At 36.9% G+C, this 14,665-nt stretch overlaps 1 protein-coding gene across 2 annotated transcripts in view; it reads left to right on the top strand.

Annotated features, from left to right (window-relative positions):
- TMEM135 (transmembrane protein 135) overlaps positions 1 to 14,665 on the top strand; it is a 249,740-nt gene that overhangs the window by 30,227 nt on the left and 204,848 nt on the right. For both annotated transcript variants that reach the window (XM_068555925.1, XM_068555924.1), the window contains exon 2: positions 5,225 to 5,352. In XM_068555925.1, coding sequence (XP_068412026.1) covers positions 5,225 to 5,352 — 128 coding nt within the window. The remainder of the gene's footprint in view (positions 1 to 5,224; positions 5,353 to 14,665) is intronic.

The following is a 14,665-nucleotide window of genomic DNA, read 5'->3' as shown; positions in this document are numbered from 1 at the left end:
TAAGGAATTTATTGACATGGAATTACTTGGTCAAAAGCATATGAACACTGCAACATTTTTTGCTATACAATATGATGTTTGTGAAGTTGTTGGATGATGTCTGATAATGATTTTATACATGTGTGCATGTGCCCTTACAATTCCTACATGGCTAGTACAGTTACTTTTATGTTACTTGGTTAGATCAGTGCTTCTAATCTTTTTTCACACTATAGCATGCTGTGATGTACATAGAAAATGATAATAATTGTGTGGCACACTAGGGAAAACAGAGATGATTATCACCTTGCTCTGTTACCCTAGTCCTGGCCTGGCTACCCAGACTGCTGAGAGGATCAGTTTTTTGGCCACTTGTAAGCCCTGGTTGGAAGCTCTGGGTTACAACACAGTGTTGATAAGGTCTTAGGTTACTTCCCATGTGTTGTGTCAGATTTTCCGTGTTTCTTACAGTAGACTGTACAGTATGATTTACCAATATTGCAAATATGTACAATTTATCTACCTTCCTGTTAATGGACATTTAGGTGTTTTGCAGTATTTGTAATCACAGATAGTGTTATGAATATGACTTTTGATGGAAATAAGCAGTTATTTCTCTTGGATATATACCTAGGAGTGAAACTGCTGGATCATAGGATAAGTGTGCATTTAGTTTCATTAGATAATAACAGTTTTCTGAAGTAAGTATGCAGTTTTACATTCCCACCAGCAATGTGTGAAGTTCCAGTTACTTCATTCCCGACAGTGCTTTGCATTATCATTTCTCCTTGTTTTAGACATTCTGGTGTGTGTGTGTGTGTAGTGGTATTTTATTGTGCAGTTTTCTGAATACAGTGATGCTAAGCATATTTCATATGCCCATTGGCTTTGTGGGTGACTGCTTTTTTTTTAAATTGAACTTTTAATTTTGAGATAATTGTAGATTCTTATGCAGTTGTAAGAAATAATAGATTCCCTCTGCTCTTTATCTGGTTTCTCCCAGTGGTATCATCCTGCAAAATGATAGTAAAATATCACAACCAAAATAATTGCTGTTGATATAGTCAATATACAGGGCATTTCCATCAACACAAGGATCCCTTGTGGTGCCCTTTTATAGCAATAGCCACTTCCCTCCCACCTACCCACCTCCTCTTAACCCCTGGTCACCATTAATTTATTCTTAATTTCTATAAATTTGTCATTTTATGTGTTATGTAAATGGAATAGTATAGTATGTAGTCTTTTGGGATTGGCTTTTTTCGTTCAGCATAATTCTCTGGAAATTCATCAGTATTGTATCATGTATCACTAGCTTGTTCCTGTTTATTGCTAAATGGTATTCCATGGTATGGATACACCTCAGTTTTTTAAACCATTCATCTCTTAAAGGACATAGGAGTTGTTTCCATTTATTGACTATTACAAACAAAGCTGCTATAAACATTTGTGCACAAATTTTGGGTGAACATACGTTTTCATTTTTCTAGGATAAACATTCGGGACTGCAATTGCTGGGTCATATGATAGTTGCTTGTTTAGTTTTTATAGAAACTGTCAAACTTTTTCAGAATGCTTTTGCCATTTCACATTCCCCCCAACAAGTGCATGAGAGATCCAGTTTCTCTGCATCCTTGTCAGCATTTGGTGTTTCCAGTATTTTAAAATTTGATCATTCTGACAGTTCTATGGTGATAGCTCATTGTGGTTTTAATTTGCTTTTCCTTAATGGCTAATATGCTTATCTTCCATTTGCATATTCTCTTCGGTGAAATATCTGTTCATATCATTTGTATTTTCTAATTGGATTGTTTTTTACTGTTGAGTTTTGAGATTTCCTTCTATATTCTAGATACTAGTCGTTTGCTGGCTGTGTAGTTTACAAGTATTTTCTCGCATTCTGTAGCTAGGGTTTTTATTCTTAACAGGTCTTTCACAGAGAAAAAGTTTTAATTCTGAAGTGTAATTTATAATTTTTCCTTTTATGAATTGCGCTTTTGCCTAGCCTTAGATCCCTAAGATTTTCCCTGATTTTTTTTTCCCCTAAAAGTTTTGTAGTTTTATGTTTTAGATTTATGTCTCTGATACATTTAGAATTAATTTTTGTATAAAGTGTGTATAAACTGTGAGACTTTGGCTGAGGTTAATTTTTTTTTTTTTTTTTGCCTGTGGATGTCTCTTTGCTCCAGCACCATTTGTTGAAATAGCTATTTTTCCTCTATGGGATTGCCATTGTACCTTGTCAAAAATCAGTTGGATATATTTGTGTGGATCTGTATCTAGGTTCTCTATTCTATTTCATTAATGTATTTGTCTATCCTTTTGCCAATATCACAAAACCTGATTGCTGTAGCTATATAATGTCTTCAAATTGGGTAGGCTCATTCCTCCCATTTTATTCACTTTTTCAAAGTTGTTTTAGCTCTTATAGTTCCTTTGCTTTTCTATATAAATTTCAGTATAATCTTGTCCACATCTACAAAACCTTTTCTGGAATCATAATAGAAATTGTGTTAAACCTGTATATTGCTTTGGGGGAAAATTGACATCTTTACCATGTTGAGTCTTCCTATCTATGAACATTTATTAATCTGTTCTTTGATTTCTTCCATCAGCATTGTGTATCTTTCAGTATACAAGTCCTATACAAGTGTTGTAGATTTTCCCCTAAGTATTTCATTTTTTGAGGAGTTATAAATGCTATTGTATTTAAATTTTGGTGTCCATGTATTCATTTTTTTATATAGAAATACAAATAACTTTTGTATGTTTATCTTTTATCCTTTGCCTTTGCTAAACTGCATTATGAGTTCTAGGAGGTGTGTGTGTGTCTGTATGTAACTTGCTTGGGAATTTCTGTGTAGACAATCAGGTTATCTGCAAATAGGGACAGTTTTGTTTTTTCCTTTCCAGGAACAGAGGGGATTTTTTTCTGTAACTACTTGAATATATAACAGAGTACCATATTCTGCCCATTGTTGAGTCTAAAATGAAAGAGACATTACATTCTAAAACCTGAAGATCCTAGGAGATCATTAGAACTGAGGAGATGGTTGAGGATCCAGGGAGTAATTGAAATGACACCAACATTTTGTTCCTAAGTAATTGGGTGGATGTGGTACTATTACTTGAGGTTAGAAACTCAGAAATAAAAGCATTTTTGGGAAGTATAATAAGTTCTGATTTGGACATGCTTTTTTTTCGATGTCTGTGGTATGTCTTTATTGACATGTCCAATAGACATTTGAAGTATGCATTAAGAATTTAGGGGAGGGGCTTCCCTGGTGGTGCAGTGGTTAAGAATCTGCCTGCCAATCCAGGGGACATGGGTTTGATCCCTGGCCTGGGAAGATGCCACATGCCCGGAGCAGCTAAGCCTGTGTGCCACAACTACTGAGCCTGCGCCCTAGAGCCTGCGAGCCACAACTACTGAGCCCACAACTACTGAAGCCTGTGTGCTCTAGGGCCCACGTGCCACAACTGCTGAGCCCATGTGCTGCAACTACTGAAGCCTGTGCATGTAGAGCCTGTGCTCCACAATGAGAAGTCACCGCAATGAGAAGCCTGCGCACCACAACGAAGAGTAGCCCCCGCTCGCTGCAACTAGAGAAAGCCTGTGTGCAGCAACAAAGACCCAATGCAGCCAAAAATTAAAAAAAAAAAAAAAAATTAGAAGGGGTTATATTGGAATTCCTACTTTGACATGATAGATGATGCTGTGGGAGAGATTGTATATAGAATGAGTAGAGATCTGAGGAAGAAATGCTAACAAAGGAGTAGCACTTAGAGATATAATGGGAGAATGAAAACAATGAAGTCACAGAAACCCTAGAAACTTCTCTTTTGTCAACATTTTACCTATTTGTCAAGATCCATCTTCCAGGCATTATTACCTGTCCAGTCCCATCTCCTTTTTGGTTATTCCCTAATATGTATTTCTGTAGCAGTTTCTTCTTCTTCTAGTATAGCATTTACCACACTGCCTTACTGTAGTTTATTGTTTATATGTCTACTTCCCTATTAAGTTTTTATGTTCCTTGAAGGCAAGGATTAGATCTTATTCATTGTTGTTTTTCCTGTGTATGGCATAATTCTTAATAACAGTTTGTTTAATTGAATGAAGTAGGAAATTATCAGAGGCTTTTAAGGGGTAGAATAAGAAAAGAACTGAGACGAGGCCATTAGATTTGTTGATCCCTGACGATAGGGAAGCTGTTATGTCTAGAATGGTGAAAAGTGAATGCACAGTTCTCTGGTCTTTCTTTTCTCAAGTCAGTCTTGCCCTTTCTTACATTCCCTCCCTCATTCCCTAATTCTGTCCCCTTAACTTTTGTTCCTTTGATATATTGTTTCACCATGATAGAAAAGCATTTCTTCCTGGTGACCTGTGAGAATTATACTGTTGTTCCTAATCTAGCTCATATCCCCTTCTCAGTGAAACTGAATGAATGAATTTCTCTGGTTTTTATCATTGAAGTTTTCTAATATCCAGGCTGATAGTATCTGTAATGTAGTTTTGTTTTAGCATTCAATTTCTATTTGATTGCACTTTATTTTTTCCATTTAAACATATATTTTATTTTTCAGTTTAAAACTTTTTAAAAAAAATTTTATTTATTTATTTTTGGCTGTGTTGCATCTTTGTTGCTGTGCGTGGGCTTTGTCTAGTTGCTGTGAGTAGGGGCTACTCTTCCTTGCCATGCGCGGGCTTCTCACTGTGGTGGCTTCTCTTGTTGCGGAGCACGGGATCCAGGCACGTGGGCCTCAGTAGTTGTGGCACGTGGGCTTCAGTAGTTGTGGCTCACGGGCTCTAGAGTGCAGGCTCAGTAGTTGTGGCGCACGGGCTTAGTTGCCCCGCAGCATGTGGGATCTTCCTGGACCAGGGCTCGAACCCGTGTACCCTGAATTGGCAGGCAGATTCTTAACCACGGTGCCACCAGGGAAGCCCCAGTTTAAAACTTTTTAAGGCATTATAAATATTTATCTCAGTGTTTGGAGGTTATTTATCATATGATCCATGTTGTAATTTCTAGGTGTTTATTTTATCCATTATACTTTCAATAAATTAAAGGGTCTTCTGTCCCAGAAATTGAATTTTCATAGAGGAGCCAGTAAAATACCAGAGTTTTTACTTTAATTTTTAAATACATGCTATTATTTCAGGATCTTCCACATAAGAACTAACTTAAGTGGGAAAAGTTGGTTATATTAAACAAAAGAGCCTTTTTTTTCCTTCTTTTTCCAGATTGCAGCAATTCTCCGGAAACGAAAATTAGATTATTATTTACACAAACTGCTCCCTGAGATCCTACAATCTGCTTCATTTCTGACTGCTAACGGGGCCTTGTTTATGGCTTTCTTTTGCATTTTAAGGTTGGTACACATAATCACAATTGGTAGTTAATACAAATGCCTTTGTTGAAACTGAAACAAACAGATGTTTATATAAATGTTGTGCAGGTCACTGCTTGTGTATTTTTTTCTCTCTGTGAAATGACATTTATTTATCTCAAAGAACGCTTGTAAAACCAGGAGTTGTGGGCCTCTTGGCCTAAAAATGTAATATAAACTTCAAATTATTGCTGTGATTATATAGCAAAAGTGCTTTAATGTATTATACATTTTCTGAGGCCTGATATATTTACTGACTTGTTAATGAGAATTTCTTAACTTTTCAGTTTCATAGATTAGGAATTCAAAGCAACTGTCCATGATATTGGTTAGGTCCAAATGCAGTGAATGGACTTCAAAAGGACTATAAAATGCTCGTGTTTATCTGTAAAATTTCTGGTATATCCTACTGATGAAACTTTTGGTCCTGATGCAGTGCATTATCTGTGTCACATGCTTCATACAATATACATGCAGTTAGAATTCAGTTTTTAGTGTTATGATATACTTAGCATGTTTATTAGATATTTACTTTTTATTTTTTCCCCCACACATTGTTGAAACCCAAACTAGTTTATTTAATTTGTCAGGTTAAAATACTAACTTCACATTATATTACCATTAATGTTACCCAGTTAGTATTACCCAAAATAATTCTGCAGGTAAATTTTAACTGCAATTAGAAATATAATTTCCGCTTGCAAGAACACCAGAATCACAACTAACTGCTGGACAGTCATTGACAGGAAGACACTGGAACTCACCAAAAAAGATACCCCACATCCAAAGACAAATGAGAAGCCACAATGAGACGGTAGGAGGGGCGCAATCACAGTAAAATCAAATCCCATAACTGCTAGGTGGGTGACTCACAGACTGGAGAACGCTTGTACCATGAAAGTCCACCCAATGGAGTGAAGGTTCTGAGCCCCACGTCAGGCTTCCCAACCTGGGGGTCTGGCAACGGTAGGAGGAATTCCTAGAGAATCAGACTTTGAAGGCTAGTGGGATTTGATTGCAGGACTTTGACAGGACTGGGGGAAACAGAGACTCCACTCTTGGAGGGCACACACAAAGTAGTGTGCACATTGGGACCCAGGGGAAGGAGCAGTGACCCCATAGGAGACAGAACCAGACCTACCTGGTAGTGTTGGAGGGTCTCCAGCAGAGGCAGGCAGTGGCTGTGTCTCACTGGGGGGACAAGGACACTGGCAGCGGAAGTTCTGGGAAGTACTCCTTGGTGTGAGCCCTCCCAGAGTCTGCCATTAACCGCACCAAAGAGCCCAGGTAGGCTCCAGTGTTGGGTTGCCTCAGGCCAAACAACCAACGTGAATGGTACCCAGCCCCACCCATCAGCAGTCAAACGGATTAAAGTTTTACTGAGCTGTGCCCACCAGAGCAACAGTCAGCTCTACCCACCACCAGTCCCTCCCATCAGGAAACTTGCACAAGCCTCTTAGGTAGCCTCATCCACCAGAGGGCAGACAGGAGAAGCAAGAAGAACTACAGTCCTGCAGCCTGTGGAACAAAAACCACATTCAAAGAAAGATAGACAAGATGAAAAGGCAGAGGGCTATGTACCAGATGAAGGAACAAGATAAAACCCCAGAAAAACAACTAAATGAAGTGAAGATAGGCAACCTTCCAGAAAAAGAATTCAGAATAACGATAGTGAAGATGATCCAGGACCTTGGAAAAAGAATGGAGGCAAAGATTGATAAGATGCAAGAACTGTTTAAAAAAGATTTAGAAGAATTGAAGAACAAACAAAGAGAGATGAACAATACAATAACTGAAATGAAAACTACACTAGAAGGAATCAATAGCAGAATAACTGAGGCAGAAGAACGGATAAGTGACCTGGAAGACAGAAAGGTGGAATTCACTGCTGCGGAACAGACTAAAGAAAAAAGAATGAAAAGAAATGAAGACAGCCTAAGAGACCTCTGGGACAACATTAAACGCAACAACATTCGCATTATAGGGGTCCCAGAAGGAGAAGAGAGAGAGAATGGACCAGAGAAAATATTTGAAGAGATTATAGTCGAAAACTTCCCTAACATGGGATAGGGAACAGCCACCCCAGTCCAGGAAGTGCAGAGAGTCCCATACAGGATAAACCCAAGGAGAAACACACCGAGACACCTAGTAATCAAACTGGCAAAAATTAAAGACAAAGAAAAATTATTGAAAGCAGCAAGGGAAAAACGACAAATAACATACAAGAGAACTCCCATAAGGTTAACAGCTGATTTCTTAGCAGAAATGCTACAAGCCAGAAGGAAGTGGCATGATAAAGTGATGAAAGGGAAGAACCTACAACCAAGATTCCTCTACCCGGCAAGGATCTCATTCAGATTCAATGGAGAAATCAAAAGCTTTACAGACAAGCAAAAGCTAAGAGATCTCAGCACCAGCAAAACAGCCCTACAACAAATGCTAAAGGAACTTCTCTAAGTGGGAAACACAAGAGAAGAAAAGGACCTACAAAAACAAATGCAAAACAATTAAGAAAATGGTAATAGGAACATACATACCAATAATTACCTTAAACTTGAATGGATTAAATGCTCTAAACAAAAGACACAGGCTCACTGAATGGATACAAAAACAAGACCCATATATATGCTGTCTACAAGAGACCCACTTCAGACCTAGGGACACATACAGACTGAAAGTGAGGGGATAGAAAAAGATATTCCATGCAAATGGAAATCAAAAGAAATCTGGAAGAGCAATACTCATATCAGATAAAATAGACTTTAAAATAAAGGATGTTACAAGAGAGAAGGAAGGACACTACATAATGATCAAGGGATCAATCCAAGAAGAAGATACAACAATTATAAATCTATATGCACCCAACACAGGAACACCTCAATACATAAGGCAACTGCTAACAGCTCTAAAAGAGGAAATTGACAGTAACACAATAATATTGGGGACTTTAACACCTCACTTACAACAATGGACAGATCATCCAACATGAAAATAAATAAGGAAACAGAAGCTTTAAATGACACAATAGACCAGATAGATTTAATTGATATTTATACGACATTCCATCCCAAAACAGCAGATTACACTTTCTTCTCAAGTGTGCACGGAACATTCTCCAGGATAGATCACATCTTGGGTCACAAATCAAGCCTCAGTAAATTTAAGAAAATTGAAATCATATCAAGCATCTTTTCTGACCACAACGCTATGAGATTAGAAATGAATTACAGGGAACAAAACGTAAAAAACACAAACACATGGAGGCTAAACAATACGTTACTGAATAACCAAGAGATCACTGAAGAAATCAAAGAGGAAATAAAAAAATACATAGAGACAAATGACAATGAAAACACGATCGTCCAAAACCTATGGGATGCAGCAAAAGCAGTTCTAAGAGGGAAGTTTATAGCTATACAAGCCTACCTCAAGAAAGAAGAAAAATCTCAAATAAGCAATCTAACCTTACACCTAAAGGAACTAGAGAAAGAAGAAGAAACAAAACCCAAAGTTAGCAAAGGAAAGAAATCATAAAGATCAGAGCGGAAATAAATGAAATAGAAACAAAGAAAACAATAGCAAAGATCAATAAAACTAAAAGTTGCTTCTTTGAGAAGATAAACAAAATTGATAACCATTAGCCAGACTCATCAAGAAAAAGAGGGAGAGAACTCAAATCAATAAAATTAGAAATGGTTAGATAGCCTCAACCACCAGAGGGCAGACAGCAGAAGCAAGAAAAACTACAGTCCTGCAGCCTGTGGACCAAAAACCACAGTTACAGAAAGATAGACAAGATGAAAAGGCAGAGGGCTATGTACCAGATGAAGGAACAAGAAAAAACCCCAGAAAAACAACTAAATGAAATGGAGATAGGCAACCTTCCAGAAAAAGAATTCAGAATAATGATAGTGAAGATGATCCAGGCCCTCGGAATAAAAATGGAGGCAAAGATTGAGAAGATGCAAGAAATGATTAACAAAGACCTAGAAGAATTAAAGAACAAACAAACAGAGATGACCAATACAATAACTGAAATGAAAACTACACTAGAAGGAATCAGTAGCAGAATACCTGAGGCAGAAGAACGGATAAGTGACCTGGAAGACAGAATGGTGGAATTCACTGCTGCGGAACAGACTAAAGAAAAAAGAATGAAAAGAAATGAAGACAGCCTAAGAGACCTCTGGGACAACATTAAACGCAACAACATTCGCATTATAGGGGTCCCAGAAGGTGAAGAGAGAGTGAAAGGACCAGAGAAAATATTTGAAGAGATTATAGTCGAAAACTTCCCTAACATGGGAAAGGAAATAGCCACCCAAGTCCAGGAAGCACAGAGAGTCTCATACAGGATAAACCCAAGGAGAAACACGCCGAGGCACATAGTAATCAAAGTGGCAAAAATTAAAGACAAAGAAAAATTATTGAAAGCAGCAAGGGAAAAATGACAAATAACATACAAGTGAACTCCCATAAGGTTAACAGCTGATTTCTCAGCAGAAACTCTGCAAGCCAGAAGGGAGTGGCATGATATACTTAAAGAGATGAAAGGGAAGAACCTACAACCAAGATTACTCTACCCGGCAAGGATCTCATTTAGATTTGATGGAGAAATCAAAAGCTTTACAGACAAGCAAAAGCTAAGAGAATTCAGCACCACCAAACCAGCTCTACAACAAATGCTAAAGGAACTTCTCTAAGTGGGAAACACAAGAGAAGAAAAGGACCTACAAAAACAAACCCAAAACAATTAAGAAAATGGTCATAGGAACATACATATCGATAATTACCTTAAACGTGAATGGATTAAATGCCCCAACGAAAAGACATAGACTGGCTGAATGGATACAAAAACAAGACCCATATATATGCTGTCTACAAGAGACCCACTTTAGACCTAGGGACACATACAGACTGAAAGTGAGGGGATGGAAAAAGATATTCCATGCAAATGGAAATCAAAAGAAAGCTGGAGTAGCTATACTCATATCAGATAAAATAGACTTTAAAATAAAGAATGTTACAAGAGACAAGGAAGGACACTACATAATGATCAAGGGATCAATCCAAGAAGTAGATATAACAATTATAAATATATATGCACCCAACATAGGAACACCTCAATACATAAGGCAACTGCTAACAGCTATAAAAGAGGAAATTGACAGTAACACAATAATATTGGGGACGTTAACACCTCACTTACACCAATGGACAGATCATCCAACATGAAAATAAATAAGGAAACAGAAGCTTTAAATGACACAATAGACCAGATAGATTTAATTGATATATACAGGACATTCCATCCAAAAACAGCAGATTACCCGTTCTTCTCAAGTGTGCACGGAACATTCTCCAGGATAGATCACATCTTGGGTCACAAATCAAGCCTCAGTAAATTTAAGAAAATTGAAATCACATCAAGCATCTTTTCTGACCACAATGCTATGAGATTAGAAATGAATGACAGGGAAAAAAACGTAAAAAAGACAAACACATGGAGGCTAAACAATGCGTTACTAAATAACCAAGAGATCACTGAAGAAATCAAAGAGGAAATCAAAAAATACCTAGAGACAAATGACAATGAAAACACGACGACCCAAAACCTACGGGATGCAGCAAAAGCAATTCTAAGAGGGAAGTTTATAGCAATACAAGCCTACCTCAAGAAATAAGAAAAAAATCTCAAACAATCTAACCTTACACCTAAAGGAAGTAGAGAAAGAAGAACAAACAAAACCCAAAGTTAGCAGAAGGAAAGAAATCATAAAGATCAGAGCAGAAATAAATGAAATAGAAACAAAGAAAACAATAGCAAAGATCAATAAAACTAAAAGTTGGTTCTTTGAGAAGATAAACAAAATTGATAAGCCATTAGCCAGACTCATCAAGAAAAAGAGGGAGAGGACTCAAATCAATAAAATCAGAAATGAAAAAGGAGAAGTTACAACAGACACCGCAGAAATACAAAGCATCCTAAGAGACTACTACAAGCAACTTTATGCCAATAAAATGGACAACCTGGAAGAAATGGACAAATTTTTAGAAAGGTATAACCTTCCAAGACTGAACCAGGAAGAAATAGAAAATATGAACAGACCAATCACAAGTAATGAAATTGAAACTGTGATTAAAAATCTTCCAACAAACAAAAGTCCAGGACCAGATGGCTTCACAGGTGAATTCTATCAAACATTTAGAGAAGAGCTAACACCTATCCTTCTCAAACTCTTCCAAAAAATTGCAGAGGAAGGAACACTCCCAAACTCATTCTATGAGGCCACCATCACCCTGATACCAAAACCAGACAAAGACACTACAAAAAAAGAAAATTACAGACCAATATCACTGATGAATATAGATGCAAAAATTCTCAACAAAATACTAGCAAACAGAATCCAACAACACATTAAAAGGATCATACACCACGATCAAGTGGGATTTATCCCAGGGATGCAAGGATTCTTCAATATACGCAAATCAATCAATGTGATATACCATATTAACAAATTGAAGAATAAAAACCATATGATCATCTCAATAGATGCAGAAAAAGCTTTTGACAAAATTCAACACCCATTTATGATAAAAACTCTCCAGAAAGTGGGCGTAGAGGGAACCTACCTCAACATAATAAAGGCCATATATGACAAACCCACAGCAAACATCATTCTCAATGGTGAAAAACTGAAAGCATTTCCTCTAAGATCAGGAACGAGACAAGGATGTCCACTCTCACCACTATTATTCAACATAGTTCTGGAAGTCCTAGCCACGGCAATCAGAGAAGAAAAAGAAATAAAAGGAATACAAATTGGAAAAGAAGAAGTAAAATTGTCACTGTTTGCAGATGACATGATACTATACATAGACAATCCTAAAGATGCCACCAGAAAACTACTAGAGCTACTCAATGAATTTGGTAAAATTGAAGGACACAAAACTAATGCACAGAAATCTCTTGCATTCCTATACACTAATGATGAAAAATCTGAAAGAGAAATTATGGAAACACTCCCATTTACCATTGCAACAAAAAGAATAAAATATCTAGGAATACACCTACCTAGGGAGACAAAAGACCTGTATGCAGAAAACTATAAGACACTGATGAAAGAAATTAAAGATGATACCAACAGATGGAGAGATATACCATGTTCTTGGATTGGAAGAATCAACATTGTGAAAGTGAGTATACTACCCAAAGCAATCTACAGATTCAATGCAATCCCTATCAAATTACCAATGGCATTTTTTACGGAGCTAGAACAAATCATCTTAAAATTTGTATGGAGACACAAAAGACCCCGAATAGCCAAAGCAGTCTTGAGGGAAAAAATCGGAGCTGGAGGAATCAGACTCCCTGACTTCAGACTATACTACAAAGCTACAGTAATCAAGACAATATGGTACTGGCACAAAAACAGAAACATAGATCAATGGAACAAGATAGAAAGCCCAGAGATTAACCCACGCACCTATGGTCAACTAATCTATGACAAGGGAGGCAAAGATATACAATGGAGAAAAGACAGTCTCTTCAATAAGTGGTGCTGGGAAAACTGGACAGCTACATGTAAAAGAGTGAAATTAGAATACTCCCTAACACCATACACAAAAATAAACTCAAAATGGATTCGAGACCTAAATATAAGACTGGACACTATAAAACTCTTAGAGGAAAACATAGGAAGAACACTCTTTGACATAAATCACAGCAAGATCTTTTTTGATCCACCTCCTAGAGTAATGGAAATAAAAACAAAAATAAACAAGTGGGACCTAATGAAACTTCAAAGCTTTTGCACAGCAAAGGAAACCATAAACAAGACGAAAAGACAACCCTCAGAATGGGAGAAAATATTTGCAAACGAATCAATGGACAAAGGATTAATCTCCAAAATATATAAACAGCTCATTCAGCTCAATATTAAAGAAACAAACACCCCAATCCAAAAACGGGCAGAAGACCTAAATAGACATTTCTCCAAAGAAGACATACAGACGGCCACGAAGCACATGAAAAGATGCTCAACATCACTAATTATTAGAGAAATGCAAATCAAAACTACAATGAGGTATCACCTCACTCCTGTTAGAATGGGCATCATCAGAAAATCTACAAACAACAAATGCTGGAGAGGGTGTGGAGAAAAGGGAACCCTCTTGCACTGTTGGTGGGAATGTAAATTGATACAGCCACTATGGAGAACAATATGGAGGTTCCTTAAAAAACTAAAAATAGAATTACCATATGACCCAGCAATCCCACTACTGGGCATATACCCAGAGAAAACCGTAACTCAAAAAGACACATGCACCCGAATGTTCATTGCAGCACTATTTACAATAGCCAGGTCATGGAAGCAACCTAAATGCCCATCAACAGACGAATGGATAAAGAAGTTGTGGTACATATATACAATGGAATATTACTCAGCCATAAAAAGGAACGAAATTGAGTCATTTGTTGAGAAGTGGATGGATCTAGAGACTGTCATACAGAGTGAAGTAAGTCAGAAAGAGAAAAAGAAATATCGTATATTAATGCATGTATGTGGAACCTAGAAAAATGGTACAGATGAGCCGGTTTGCAGGGCAGAAGTTGAGACACAGATGTAGAGAATGGACATATGGACACCAAGGGGGGAAAACTGCGGTGGGGTGGGGATGGTGGTGTGCTGAATTGGGCGATTGGGATTGACATGTATACACTGATGTGTATAAAATTGATGCCTAATAAGAACCTGCAGTATAAAAAAACAAACAAACAAAACAACTAATACTAAACTTTCATTGGGTTATTTGTATGGAAATATGTTAATATAAATGTTTCAGACATTACATGAAATTTCTAAAAATCTTATATTTGTATTTGTATGGAAATATGTATGGAAATATGTTAATATAAATGTTTCAGATATTATATGAAATTTCTAAAAATCTTGTATTTGTATGGAAATATGTATGGAAATATGTTAATATAAATGTTTCAGACTACATGAAATTTCTAAAAATCTTATATGTTCTGGTATAATGTTATAAGTAATAATCCTAGTTATTACTTTAAAATGTATATCTCAGAAATAACTAATTTTCTTGTCAACTGCATTATTATGAACTTTCATCAAATCTTTAACAGTGGTCATTTTTAAGTCTTTTGTCATTTAAAGACAGTTCTGGGTGTACTCTGATGCTTTTGCAAATATGTTCCTATAAAAGGCTTTCATCTTCAAGAAATTCATGGAAAAGACTCTGACAAGTACAGGTTTCTGGTAACTGACTT

Source organism: Eschrichtius robustus, chromosome 11 (assembly GCF_028021215.1).
Source record: "Eschrichtius robustus isolate mEscRob2 chromosome 11, mEscRob2.pri, whole genome shotgun sequence".
NCBI classification, from domain to species: Eukaryota; Metazoa; Chordata; class Mammalia; order Artiodactyla; family Eschrichtiidae; genus Eschrichtius; species Eschrichtius robustus.
This window is presented reverse-complemented; position numbering and strand designations above follow the sequence as displayed.